Genomic DNA, 12,955 nt, shown 5'->3' on the forward strand with positions numbered 1-12,955 from the left:
AATCAAATTCAGACTTTTTACTTGTTTCTGGAAAGTTGGAAAGTTCGTTTACTTTTAAGAGCACATAAACGGACACTGAGAGCTTGTATAATGCAGATGACTCAATGAAATCCTTTGGGAGTCGTTGAGGTTTATTTTTAGGCCTGTGGCTGTGTCCGGCTTGTTTCTCAGTGAATTGTCGGTGTTGATGATTGTAGATGGGGGTAAATGAGGGGATGTGTGGACGTGAAGCCTTGCTGGAACATTCTGTAACAAAATGCAGAGGTGTTTCGAGATGTTTGACATGAAGAAAGTGTGCATATATGTCTGAACTGAACTGTGAATGGTCACACTTGTAGACAAATATGGTCACATGTTACATCTGTCACATGGGTAAATGTTGCAACAGGAATTCGTTTTATCCGACAGCGACTTCGTAGACACGAAACTATAAACATATCAGCTGCTTTCAGCGTTAGTTCACAGACAAGTTCAAGTCTGTGTCTTTTCTGTTTTAAACACTTGAGAAACAATGAGAAGGCGTCACTGGAGCAGCCTGTGACGCTCAGGAAGTTTTCCTTCCCTTTATTTTCACTCCTTTTTCCTCTTCGGCTTCAACCCCTTTCAGAGCCCCCATTTCCCCCTCATCGTGTCATTTCCCATCTGCTCTGAGAGAAAATGCAGGCTTGTAGTTTATCAGCAGGTCAAATGGCGTCATCTGATTAAAATGAACAGGATCATACGAATTAAAGGCCTAATAATAGTTTGTGTTGTGGTTGGTATAGCTGGCATAATGTAGGAAATGATGAGTGCGTTTTCATGCTGTTTCATTTCCACTCACGGTGGTGTAATGTGAACCTGTTGTTCCTCATACTATACGCTTTTGGTTGTTGATGTCTGGATAAATACATTCTTATGCAATAAACTCGGGTTTGACTATGTGGGTGTATCCGGTTTAGTAAAAGTAAAGGTGTGCTCAGGTGTTTGTGGGCTGTGCATAGTTTTGGTATTGTCATGCAACTTTCATATGAAGTCATTTCCTGCTTTTGAGAATATCCCATGAAATCCCCCCCCCCCCCCACACACATACAGTGCCCTCCAAAAGTATTGGAACAGTAAGGCCAATTCCTTTATTTTTGCTGTAGACTGAAAACATTTGGGTTTGACATCAAAAGATGAATATGAGATGAGAGATTAACATTTCAGCTTTTATTTACAGGTATTTTCATCTGGATCTGATACACAACTTAGAAGATAGCACCTTTTGTTTGAACCCACCCATTTTTCATGTTAACAAAAGTATTGGAACAGATAGAATTAACACAGATTAAAGTGAAAAAGACTTAATATTTAGTTGCAAATCCTTTGCTTTCAATAACTGCATCAAGTCTGTGACCCCCTGACATCACCAAACTTTTGCATTCTTCTTTTGTGATGCTTTTCCAGGTTTTCACCGCAGCCTCTTTCAGTTTTGGGGGGTTACTCCCTTCAGTCTCTTCTTTAGCAGGTAAAATGCATTCTCTACAGGGTTTAGGTGTGGAGATTGACTTGGCCAGTCTAAAACCTTCCACTTCTTGCCCCTGATGAACTCCTTTGTTGTTTTGACACTATGTTTTGGGTCATTATCTTGCTGCATGATGAAGGATCTCCCAATCAGTTTGGTTGCATCTTTCTGTAAATTGTCAGACAAAATATTTCTGTAGACTTCTGAGTTAATTTTGCTGCTGCCATCATGTTACATCATTAATGAAGATTAATGAGGCTGTCCCAGAAGAAGCGATGAAAGCCCAAGCCATTAGATAACTTGTGTAATATGTACTATAATGTACACCTGTGTACACTGTGTTTCAGATGAGCTTGCATGTTTGGGATCATAAGCAGATCCTTTCTTTCTCCAAACTTTAGCCTTTCCATCACTTTGGTCCATAAAATCAGTCCCTAAAACCTTGTCCCAGAATTTTTGAGGCTCGTCTCCTATTCTTCTTGCTAATGAGTGGTTTGCATCTTCTGGTGTAGCCTCTGTACTTTTGTTCATGAAGTCTTCTGCGAACAGTAGATTGTGATACCTTCACTCCTGCCCTCTGGAGGTTGTTGCTGATGTCACTAACAGTTGTTTTAGGGTCTTCCTTTACAGCTGTCACAATGTTTCTGTCATCAACTGCAGATGTTTTCCTTGATCTACCCGTTTGAGGTGTTACTTAGTACACCAGTGGTTTCTTTCTTCCTCAGGAGATTCTAAATGGTTGTACTTGCTATTGCCAGTGTTTGTGCAACGGTTTGATTGATTTTTCATCTTCTCTCAGCTTCACAATTGCTCGTTTTTCACCCATAGACACCTCTCTGGTTTTCATGTTGGTTACACGTCTAACTAACTATAAATGTAGTCTGCACGGATCTGAAACTGAGCGTAGACATTCAGTGCTATTTATTGTTTGAATAATCAATTAATAAGACACACCAGGGCAACAAAACACACCTGTCAGTCACATGTTCCAATACTTTTGGTAACATGAAAAATGGGTGGGTTCAAACAAAAGGTGCTATCTTCTAAATTGTGTATCAGATCCAGATGAAAATACCTGTAAATAAATGCTGAAATGTTAATCTCTCATCTCATATTCATCTTTTGATGTCAAACCCATATGTTTACAGTCTACAGCAAAAATAAAGGAATTGGCCTAACTGTTCCAATACTTTTGGAGGGCACTGTACATGAAATCAAACTCAGGAAGGGATGTGAAAGGAGACACTCATAATTTTCTTTGAGCGAGGAAGAGACAAACAATGCCGTGGCCTTCATACTGTCAGGTTTTACATAAACATATAATTTTAAAATAATTTATTATTTTTGTATCATATTGTTATGGTTGACTATGTTAAAACATTAAATAAAGAATAATAATAAAAAAAGGTTTAAATGTCTTTTGATTTGTCAATCTATTTATTAATTTATTGTTTTATTGTTATATTTAACTAAATTTTTAACATTTTCAAACTATTTTAAATATATAAAAAAAATTGATCATTTGTTTGTTTTTTTGTTTGAATCATTAAATTGATCATTTATTTCTTCTATTTATTTTTAAGTGGCACTCTGAGTACTTTTTATTTACATATTACATATAAACATGTTTTTATAATATTTATCATATTTTAATATAATGATATTACTTTCTTAAATTTATATAAATATAAATGTTAAATATAAAATGATGATTTTCAATTTCAATCAATGTGTCATATTAATGTATTTTATTTTATTTTATTTATTTTATTTTTCATTTATTTTATTTTATTTTATTTTATTTTATTTTATTTATTTATTTTTTTTTTTTTTTTTTGGGGGGGGGGGGGGGCAGTGAAGCCTAAACAGAAACATAGAGATAAAGAAAGCCCATGGAATCAGATTCAATATCTCTTATGAGCACTTTGTGGACCACAAATAGAGGCCTTTTTTTTATTGCACAGGTTAAACTTGGTTGCAGCCTCATTTTCAGGATTTTTTGGTGTATTCTCATTCTAAAATGTCATAAATAGTTTTTATTAATAAGTAGTTTCTATTCTACCGATGTCACAAGACTTTCTGGCTTTTTTGCCAATATCAATGTTCAAACATGTTGAGGATCCACTCTGAAATGGCATGAAACTGAGTATGCTGAATTGATTAAATCGAATATATTCAAATATAGCACATTAAAGGAAAATATCTGTTATTTTTTCATCACCTAGCTAATGTTGCTGTTATTTTTTTTCTGTGGGAACACAGAGTAAAGCTATTGTGAAGTGGTCACTATGAACATGTTATAAAGAGAGGATCAAAAGTATGTGAACATTTTTTTTTAAATAAAAAAACAGCATGTGTGTGTCCATATGTGTTGTAACTTAAACAGACTCTAACAAAGGCTCCCCAGGGAGTCGTGCTTACAATCTTCATACTAAATCAAAACTGTGTTTCCAAGTATTTGTCAGTGCCATGAGCTGAACATCCTGTTCACGTTTTCTCAAAAATGTATACACAGATATGATTTATAAAACACAAAAAACATACATGTTGATTCTGCTTCACATTTTCCCGCGAGCACGAGGACGTACAGATCATTGCGTTGAATTATGGGACACATCCTGCAGCCCAGACGAGAGCATCCTGCTGTCAACCACCACCATCCTGTATTTTGTCAAACAAAATCTGCTCGTTCCTCTCTGATTGCATACTTCTGTTCCCTCTTCACTAAAAAACCCTTTAGCGATGCAAAAGTTTGTGCAACATCTTCCAGCATTCCAAACAGTGTCCTTGGACTCACCCAAAACCCTTCCCCTTAAAAATAAATGAAGAGAGGAGGAGGCATGGAAAGAATCTCTGCTTAACTAAGTGATGGCAAAAATATGTGATAATTAGACCTGTCCCGCTGTAAATCCACCATCAGGCATGCTGAGTTCATCATCTGGCCTTCTCACGACCACTTTGAGCTCCCTAAACAATACAAATTTAAGAATAAAGACTTTTTGCTTTGTTTGTTTATGCATGTGGAAGTGAAAGAGAGAGTTTGAGGGAAATAGTGCAGACTTGGTTAATTATGCTAGTGTGAAAAGTAGCAGTCGGATGCCTGTAAGCAACACTGCCATGCAAGGTCGATCTTAATTCATCACAGTGTGTGAGAGTGGCATTCTCTGCGGCCGGCCACAGGCATTGCTCATAACGCTTTGCTGAGGGAGCCCTTCCCACAATGTGAACAATAATGTCTCTGCGGTGTTTTCCAATAGATTTCCACTCAAAACAGCAGAAGACATTCCCAACTCGTCATCACAGGCTTGCCACAACTCTCATATATTCTTCTTTTACACCCTAGAATTTATTTTTCGAGAATACAGAGTTTGTCATGGTGCCTTCCACTGTAAATTGATTTATTATTATGTATAACATTGTTTTTTATTAGTCTAAAATCCATGGTTTCCACCAAAACAGCAGCACAGATGCGTGGTGCTACACGTATTAAAACAACTAAAAAAGAAACAATATGTTTTCTTCCTGTAAAGTGTACAGTTTCTCTCTCTCTCTATTTCCTGATTTTTTATATGTTATGCCTCTTTTGACTAAACTCTCAGCATATAGCATGCATTGGAGATTCTCAGGTAAGGTGACACACATAAACATCTTCATATGTCTTAAAGAGATAGCATCATGTGTTTCTTTATGATTACGATTTTGTGAGCAGTCTCCTTTACTTTTACAGTTGAAACTGTCACTTTTTTCAGTACTACAAAAACTGACTAAATTGATTGTGAAAATAAGTAAAAAAGGAGGATGTGTTTTGCTCCATCTAATTTTAGATTTTATGGGGAAAAAATTATAAGAAATCTGGGCCATCACGTAATTCATTACAAGTCCAAAAGTCGTGAACTTAATGAAAATAAATATGTAACCACTACATGGTATGCAAAAAGTGCTCTTTAAACAGATCATAAAAAGCATGAAAGATCATTATACTGTATATATACTGTACTGTATATATATCCATATCCCAAACAACCTCTCAAACCCCGATCCCAAACCTGATTTCCCTTGCAAATCTGTGTGAATATGCATATAACATGGAAGGTTTTTCAACAATAGAAGATAAAAATGCCATTTCACCCGCCTGTTCTGCCTTCGGGAGAAAGATTGCAACATTGGATTTATTAAATTTACATAATTGTTTTACTCATAAGGTGTTTTCATCAGTGGATATAAAACACATCAGACAGGTTATTTTGCATAATAAACTTGATGGATAGTTATTGTTTAAGAGTGTAAAGGGTGATTCATTTCACCTACGAGATTACAATTAATATTTTATAACAGGACAAATATCTTTCTGAGCCTACATGCATTATATGTCTGTTGTAGTGAAATCACAAGCTGCACACAATGAGTCTGACAGCAATCTAAGCAAAAGACCACATCACATTTGTTCCACTATAATACTGAGCTTTCCAATAATAATCCATTTAAGACCCTTGGTTTGTGACCATTGTAAAGAAGGCCATTTATGCTTTTTATAAGCACGCCTTTACAGATAAAGCAGAGCAGATCATTCAGTCACGAGGGTCTGATTTCACAATACTTGTGCATTGCATCAGTGGCTTGGCATGATGGATTATATTGTGCCTTCTGTGCTGAAATCAGAATTCCCCTTGTTATCACCCCTTCAAAGTCTTTTTAAGGGAAATTGTTAATTTATAATGACAGTTTAAAGGTTATTCAGGTACAAGGGGCTGCAAACCATCCTGAATGCAACATTGTTTGCCTACACGGTGACAAACTTGGGGCTTTTTACTTTATTTTTGTGAGAGGAGGGAAAACAAAATAAGATTATGATGATTAAATTTGCCTAATTTGTATAATTGTCAGAGTAAGGTTTTATAAAGTGGTTAGGTATTTGTAACCTAGTCTAAATCTTTTTCACTCTGAGCCAGAAACTATATTTGTTGGTTTTCTTTTTTGTTAAAGCCTTTTGTTATTATTATAGTTTGAAATTTAACATTAAAATAAGATTACAAACGGCATAATTTGTATTAAAAGGCACCGAACTGTAGGAATGACCCAGTAGTAGTACTACAGCAACCTACAAATCACGGCTCTTTCATTAGTCGAGATTTCATCACTCTGATTGGCCAGTGAGACTGACGTCACGTGACGTCAAAGAACTCTGTCTAACTTTTTTAACTTGACAATAAGATCAGAGAAAGCGTCGCATTACACCATCCGCGTTTCCACGAGAAAGCAGCCGAAAATGATTCGGTTCTGACAGACCGTCACACATTGGATGTACTTTGTTTTGTCTCTGGGTTTTTTTTAAATAGTTTGTTCTGAAAACATTGTTTCCGAATCCAGTTGGAAAAGTAGGAAAACACGCCATCCTTTACAGGATGGATAAATCCACAACGATGAAAGTCATGGTAAGAAATCTCGCGGGGTTTGTTCGGGGTATTTTTGTGCATATTTTTCAGAGTATTGGATAATTTAGCTTTTCAACTGTGTTTGTCGCAAACATGGATATGAATGTGAATTCCTGGTGTGATCAGTCATAACGCTTTGAATGTTTCGAAGTCAGTGTCTATGATTATCGTTAACGTTAACTTACTTGATCAGACTTTTCGATGCATATCAAGTGTATTTTATGATAAACGTTTCGATCAACTTTTTAAATTTGATGTGAAAGGCTTGTATTGTCGCATAAATGAAAGTGTATAACGTTAGTGTTAATGAACATTGTCAAACTGAACTGGCCATACTGGCCGCTGAGATTTTATTGTGGTTTAAAGTTCAGAAAGCTAGAATATTTACAAATATAGGTTTTTATATTGAGTTTTGATTTCATGACTAATATCAGAAAACCTTTTAATGCACACTTTATGTAATACAAATCATGTGTAGTTTTGAAAGACATTTTCTGCCTTTCAATGCAATGCCAAAAAGTGCTGCTGTGTAGCTAGGCATAATGTGTGGTGTTTCAAGATTTATTTATTTTTTTATAATACATTTTTATTTTATTAAAACTACAGAGATTAAACGATATTACTTTTTTAGGTTAACCATATGTTGCTTTCAATACAGATTTCTAATTTTTGACACGATAATGAATAAAACAATAAAAATATGAATTATTAATTATATATATATATATATATATATATATATATATATATATATATATATATATATATATATATAATTATTTAATGTATTTATTTTTCAAATTAATTGCAATATGACAAATTTATTTTCAGTTATTTTAAATGTGTATTTATTAAGATGCATGTTATTCACTTAAGAATCAATGGCTATTATAATTAAATAATTACATTTGTGCGAATACTATTTTGTATGCTGTTTAAATAGTGGCATATTGGTTGGAAGAGTGGAAATGCTGGTTAATAACATCATCCAATTAACAATCATCTGCATGTAGAAAACCAGTTCCCAGACTTCTCTTCTCTTATGAACCTTGCCTTTTGAGAGTTTTCTAAGAGTAGTGCCAGTGTTAAGTTTATTCCACGTTGAAAGAGCCATTCACTGCCCTTCTGTTGGTTTTTCCAGCTCTGCTCTGCCAAAAGTGGCACTATAAAATGCTTTACTGACTGAATGCCGAGACTCACCTTTAAAACTTTCCCTTGAGTCCAGAGCCCCGCTCGGCTCACACTGTGTGTTTAACTTAAAATCACACCATTCCATAAAGTAGCGTCTTGAAAAACACAGGATGGTTGTTGCCTTAAACTTAAGTGTATTTTTTGTAAATGCATATATTATATAATTATATACTCATATAAAGAAGCAGTTTAACCAGTAGTTAATTAGTAAATTAGATAATGAAATCATCAAAGGGAATGTTGGCCATATTAACTAATCTTACTGTTACCTCAACAAACTCTCTTTCCCGTAAGTCCCAGGTGTTTGTTTATTGAAATGACAGGGCAGAGATTGTTTGCAACATGACTGTTTATGGACGCTGTAAACTTTGCTAAGTTATGGGTCTGCTCTGGCTGGCTGGTTACTAGATGAAGATAGCTCATCCTTGCCAGTCTGCATAGCTCAAACATTCCTGTGCCAGTGAGAGCGGATGGGGAGGGGGTGGACGGAGGCGTACGGCTCCCACTGTAAACTTCCTGTCAACACAGATGGCAGTGACAGGAATCAGATCTTTGTATACTTTTTCCACCCACAGTCACAAACATTTTGCACACAATTGAAACAGGAGTCCCTGCTCTTGAAGTCTTTCCATTTTCTTCCTTTTGTGCTTGGGATAACTTAGGATCACAAACAGATACACGTTGTTTCTTTTCACTTTGTGCACAGATTTCTCTCTCTTTCTCCCCCCTCGCCCTCCGACCTTTTTTTTTTGCCCTCTCACACTCCTTCGATGTTATCGGAGTGTGCTCTCCAGGGTGTCGGCATGGACAGGAAATGTGCACGGTATCTCTCCGAGCGGCTCTGAAATCCAAACAGGACATGTGCTACATACCTCGGGATCCACAAGAAAGACTCCAGAGCGCAGTAGACATCCCGCTGCTCGTTAGGAGCCTTTTAAAGCCACTTTCCACCGTCAGATGTTTATAGAATCCACATTTACAAGGAGACAGGAAGAGAGAAGATTGCGTGATGCAATTAAATGCAACGCTCATTATTCGAGTAATCAGAATGATGTGAATGTGTGGGAGCCTGTGTGTGTGTTTTAGAAATTGTACCGTATCTGGTTCTTAGTCTATGCTGTGGATTACCCACAATAAACATGGTCCAGAAGTGTTTATGCTAAGATGAGACGCACATTTATCCTGCTCTCAAGCTTTACGGCTATTATGCAAGGATGTTGTTATGTTGAGAAGTTTACATGAAATGCTTCAGGGAACTCTCCATTCAAAGTTTTATTTTTTTTTATTCTTTTTTATAATTAGTATGCATGGAGCTTTTAAAAACGCTTAAAATGTGTATATTATGTTTTTGTTTTATATTAAATTATATTAATTTTGTGATTTTAGGCTAAAATCATATGTCGATGATGCGAGTAGTAGATGTAATGATGCTGCTAATACATTATTTGTCATGCTGAGGGAAATTTGTTTAACATGAAAATTGACATGAAATGATTTACAGAGAGTTGGACTTGTAACCTGAAGGTCATGAGTTTGAGTCTCAGGTCCGGCAGGGATTGTAGGTGGGGGAGTGAATAACCAACACTCTCTCCACCCTCAATACCACGACTGAGGTGAGACCCTTGAGCAAGGCACTGAACCCCCAACTGCTCCCCGGGCGCCGCAGCATTGGCTGCCCACTGCTCCGGGTGTGTGTTCACTACTGTGTGTACACTTGGAGGGGTTAAATGCAGAGCACAAATTCTGAGTATGAGTCACCATACTTGGCCACACACCACTTCTCTTTCCCCCTTTTCCTTTCCCCTTTAGGGATGTTGACTTTCATGCAATTTGACATGTTATACTCTATCAAAAATGATTTTAAACAGCATTTTGCAAATTATTTAATAATTGTTATACTTGCAGCTTTTTAAAAAATATACTTTTTTTTGTTTGTTTAAAAAGTATTTTACCTATTTAAAAGAAAATAGCATAGGACCATTTAAAATGAATAAGTAAGGCAGACACTTGTTTAAAAATTGTGAAAAACTTGGTGGTTACATGAGCGAAGATGTAGACATTCATAAAAATGTTAACCTAAAACTTAATGTTAAATTTGGAGATCATACGTTTTCGTGATTCATTAAATCATGTGCCAAATTTGCAGCTTATTCATCCTCCTTGTGACAAATGTTAAAGCTTTGTGGCTTCAAAAAGTTCAAGTAGTGGGAGAAAAAAAAAAATTAGCTGCAGTTGAAACGAAAGCGTCTTGATGGCGTGTGGGTTTGTGGTTAGGCTTATTTCATTTGCCATTTAGCTCGTCCCAGGAAAGGTGAGGCATCTGTCAATGTTTCATTCATTTCTAAGGTGGCCACACCTTACAGGTCACTGCACCCAGATTCAGTGACTGAACGAGAGATGCGTTACATATATTACAATGTGCCTGCTATTCAGCTACCCTTCTATTCAACCCCCATTGACTCCAGTTAAAACGCTAATAGTGTGCATTTCTGTGTGGGTGTGTTCACACGTACCCCCTATCCAGTGTCTTCAAACAATAATTTCCAATCGGTTCGACTTAAAATCGAACAGTCATTCATTGGCCATCCTTCCTCCTCAAAAACAACAACCACTCGCTATTTTATTCTCATGTCTTCTCCTCCGATGAATCCACAGGTGAATCACAGATTGGGTAATTTGCCACTGTGGCAAATACGCTTGAATTAGGGTGTGTGCTTGCTTGTAGGAAATTAGATGAGGGTGTTATGGCTCACTTAAGCCAATGGATAATAGTGTCAGTCTGTAGCTTGGTCACACCTTGCAGATGTTTTCCATGTACATTTGCCGTGTGGATGTGCGAGTATTAATGTTAAACCTTATCTTGGTATTGATGTCAGGGGGCAAAGAGCAACTGTTTAGGTTTCTATAAATAGACAAAAGCACTAAATGACAACACTATATTGATATTCCTCAGGTGTTCTGATTAGAGGATTTTGCTATATAATTATGTAACCAATGTATTAGCTATAATTATTTATAATTTTTTTTTTTTTGCTTTTACTATTTTTATTTTTTAGTTAGTATGAATGCAGATTTTTAAAAATGTTAAAATATGCTTCAGTATATTTTGATCAATTTTATAATTTTTATGTACTGGCTTGTATTAAATGAGAGGCTATGCAATATTTTTTGCACACTGCCTAAACCACTTTTTATTTTATTTTTATTGTATTAATCTGTTTATTATTTTAAATTTTTCTTTATTCTTATTTTTTATTTTTTTGTTTATCTTAATTTTTATTTTATATAAATCATTAATTGTTTATTTTAATAGTGTAATTGAACACCTTACATCTCTAGAATTACTTAGGCTGACATTTGCAGATGCCTGAATTAATGTTCACTTTGAATAGGTCAAAGAATGCAAAAAAAAAAAAAAAAAAACAGCGTCCGGCACTGAAGCTCCTGCTTGTGTGAGTGATGGGAAAGGCATTCAGCACAAAGCCTCTGTCTGATGTGAGCTCAGTGAGCTGAGGCTAGCTAATGAGCGAGGCAACTCAGCATGGCATTGGCCTAGTGTCATGGGAATATGTTCTTCAAGCTTAAAAAGCCATCTTACACAATTATATACCACTCTACTGATCTTGTCTCAGAATAAACAGGTTGTTTATGCCAGGTTGTTTGTATTATTGCTGACGTAATTGACGCATGTTTTCCCTTGATAACAATATAGTAGTTTAAAGATTAACTACTTGACAAGAGCAAAGGTGATCTCCAATAAAGTCCTTTTGAAACTTGTTCGACCTGTTTTTGATGATCAATGGGGCTGTCAGACAAAGAGAAGAGTCACTGAGTCATCCAGGCTTTAAAGCTTTTCATTGGACGAGACTGATCTGTGACACATAGTCAAGCTATTTACCTGCTAAGGTTTCCATGGAAAGAGCTGCGAAGAAATGGAAATATTTAGGCCTAATGCTAATTAAATTTGGCAAGGCTGGGTAGAGGTTATTTTACTCTGGCTGTTGTCAGGATTTAACTTTTCTGTCTCGTTCTGTGGCATCTTATCTCATTTGTCCCACCTAATGAAGTTACACACTACTTGCCAAAAAAAGAAAATGCGTCACAATTTAGGTAAATCGAATATAACGTTATTAAATAAGTTCAGATGCTCTGCTTGTGGAGTCCAAACCAGTAATGCAAGACACGAAGCATGCTATCTAAGATATTCAAAAACATAAAAATTAGTTTGGGAAGAAAATAAGGAATAAACTGTTAGTCAGACATTTTAATGTGGATGGGCAAATTTTTTGTATTTTCTTAGACTTCAAGTTGGTGTGAACTTGTCTCTTTATCTCACTGGTTGTACCTCGTATATTGTGCAGAACCGCAGATGTGGTTTTACATTACAACCTTTTTTGCTTTCATTGTCTTTGTCTGTCTGTTTCTCTCACCCTCTCTTCCTCTTTCTAAAGGAAAGAGATTAGGACAGTCCTGTCTGCTCTCTATTCACTGCACTCTTTATTAAAAGAATACAGAAAAGCCACAGGAAATCTGAAATGTGGAAGGCTGTGCTGTCGTGGGGCTGTTAATATCCTCCCACGCACACTAAGGACAGCAGGCCGCCCGCCTGATCTCTCAGGCTGAGGGTTCCGTCAACCCCCCCCAATCACCTCCACGGGACTGAGAAATCACACTTGTTTGGATGGAGGTTTGAGAATGTGTAGCTCGAAAACATTATCGTGGTTTTGGGCTTGTGATATAATTGTAATATTTGCTAAACTTTGACGTTAACACTTTTAGGGCAATGTATTGCTTTGTTTGAAGGATTAGATGCTTGGTAAATCATTGTGCAGCTTGTTGTCACCAAAAA

General features: G+C 36.2%; 1 protein-coding gene across 1 annotated transcript in view; it reads left to right on the forward strand.

Annotated features, from left to right (window-relative positions):
• The first annotated feature begins 6,638 nt into the window (after positions 1–6,638).
• Positions 6,639–12,955, forward strand: part of LOC306856112 (uncharacterized protein) — a 28,542-nt gene continuing 22,225 nt past the window's right edge. Inside the window, exon 1 of the mRNA XM_079395138.1 lies at positions 6,639–6,915. Within this exon, the coding sequence (XP_079251264.1) occupies positions 6,886–6,915 (30 nt within the window). The 5' untranslated portion in view covers positions 6,639–6,885. The remainder of the gene's footprint in view (positions 6,916–12,955) is intronic.

Source organism: Barbus barbus (assembly GCF_936440315.1).
Source record: "Barbus barbus genome assembly, chromosome: 36".
NCBI lineage: Eukaryota > Metazoa > Chordata > Actinopteri > Cypriniformes > Cyprinidae > Barbus > Barbus barbus.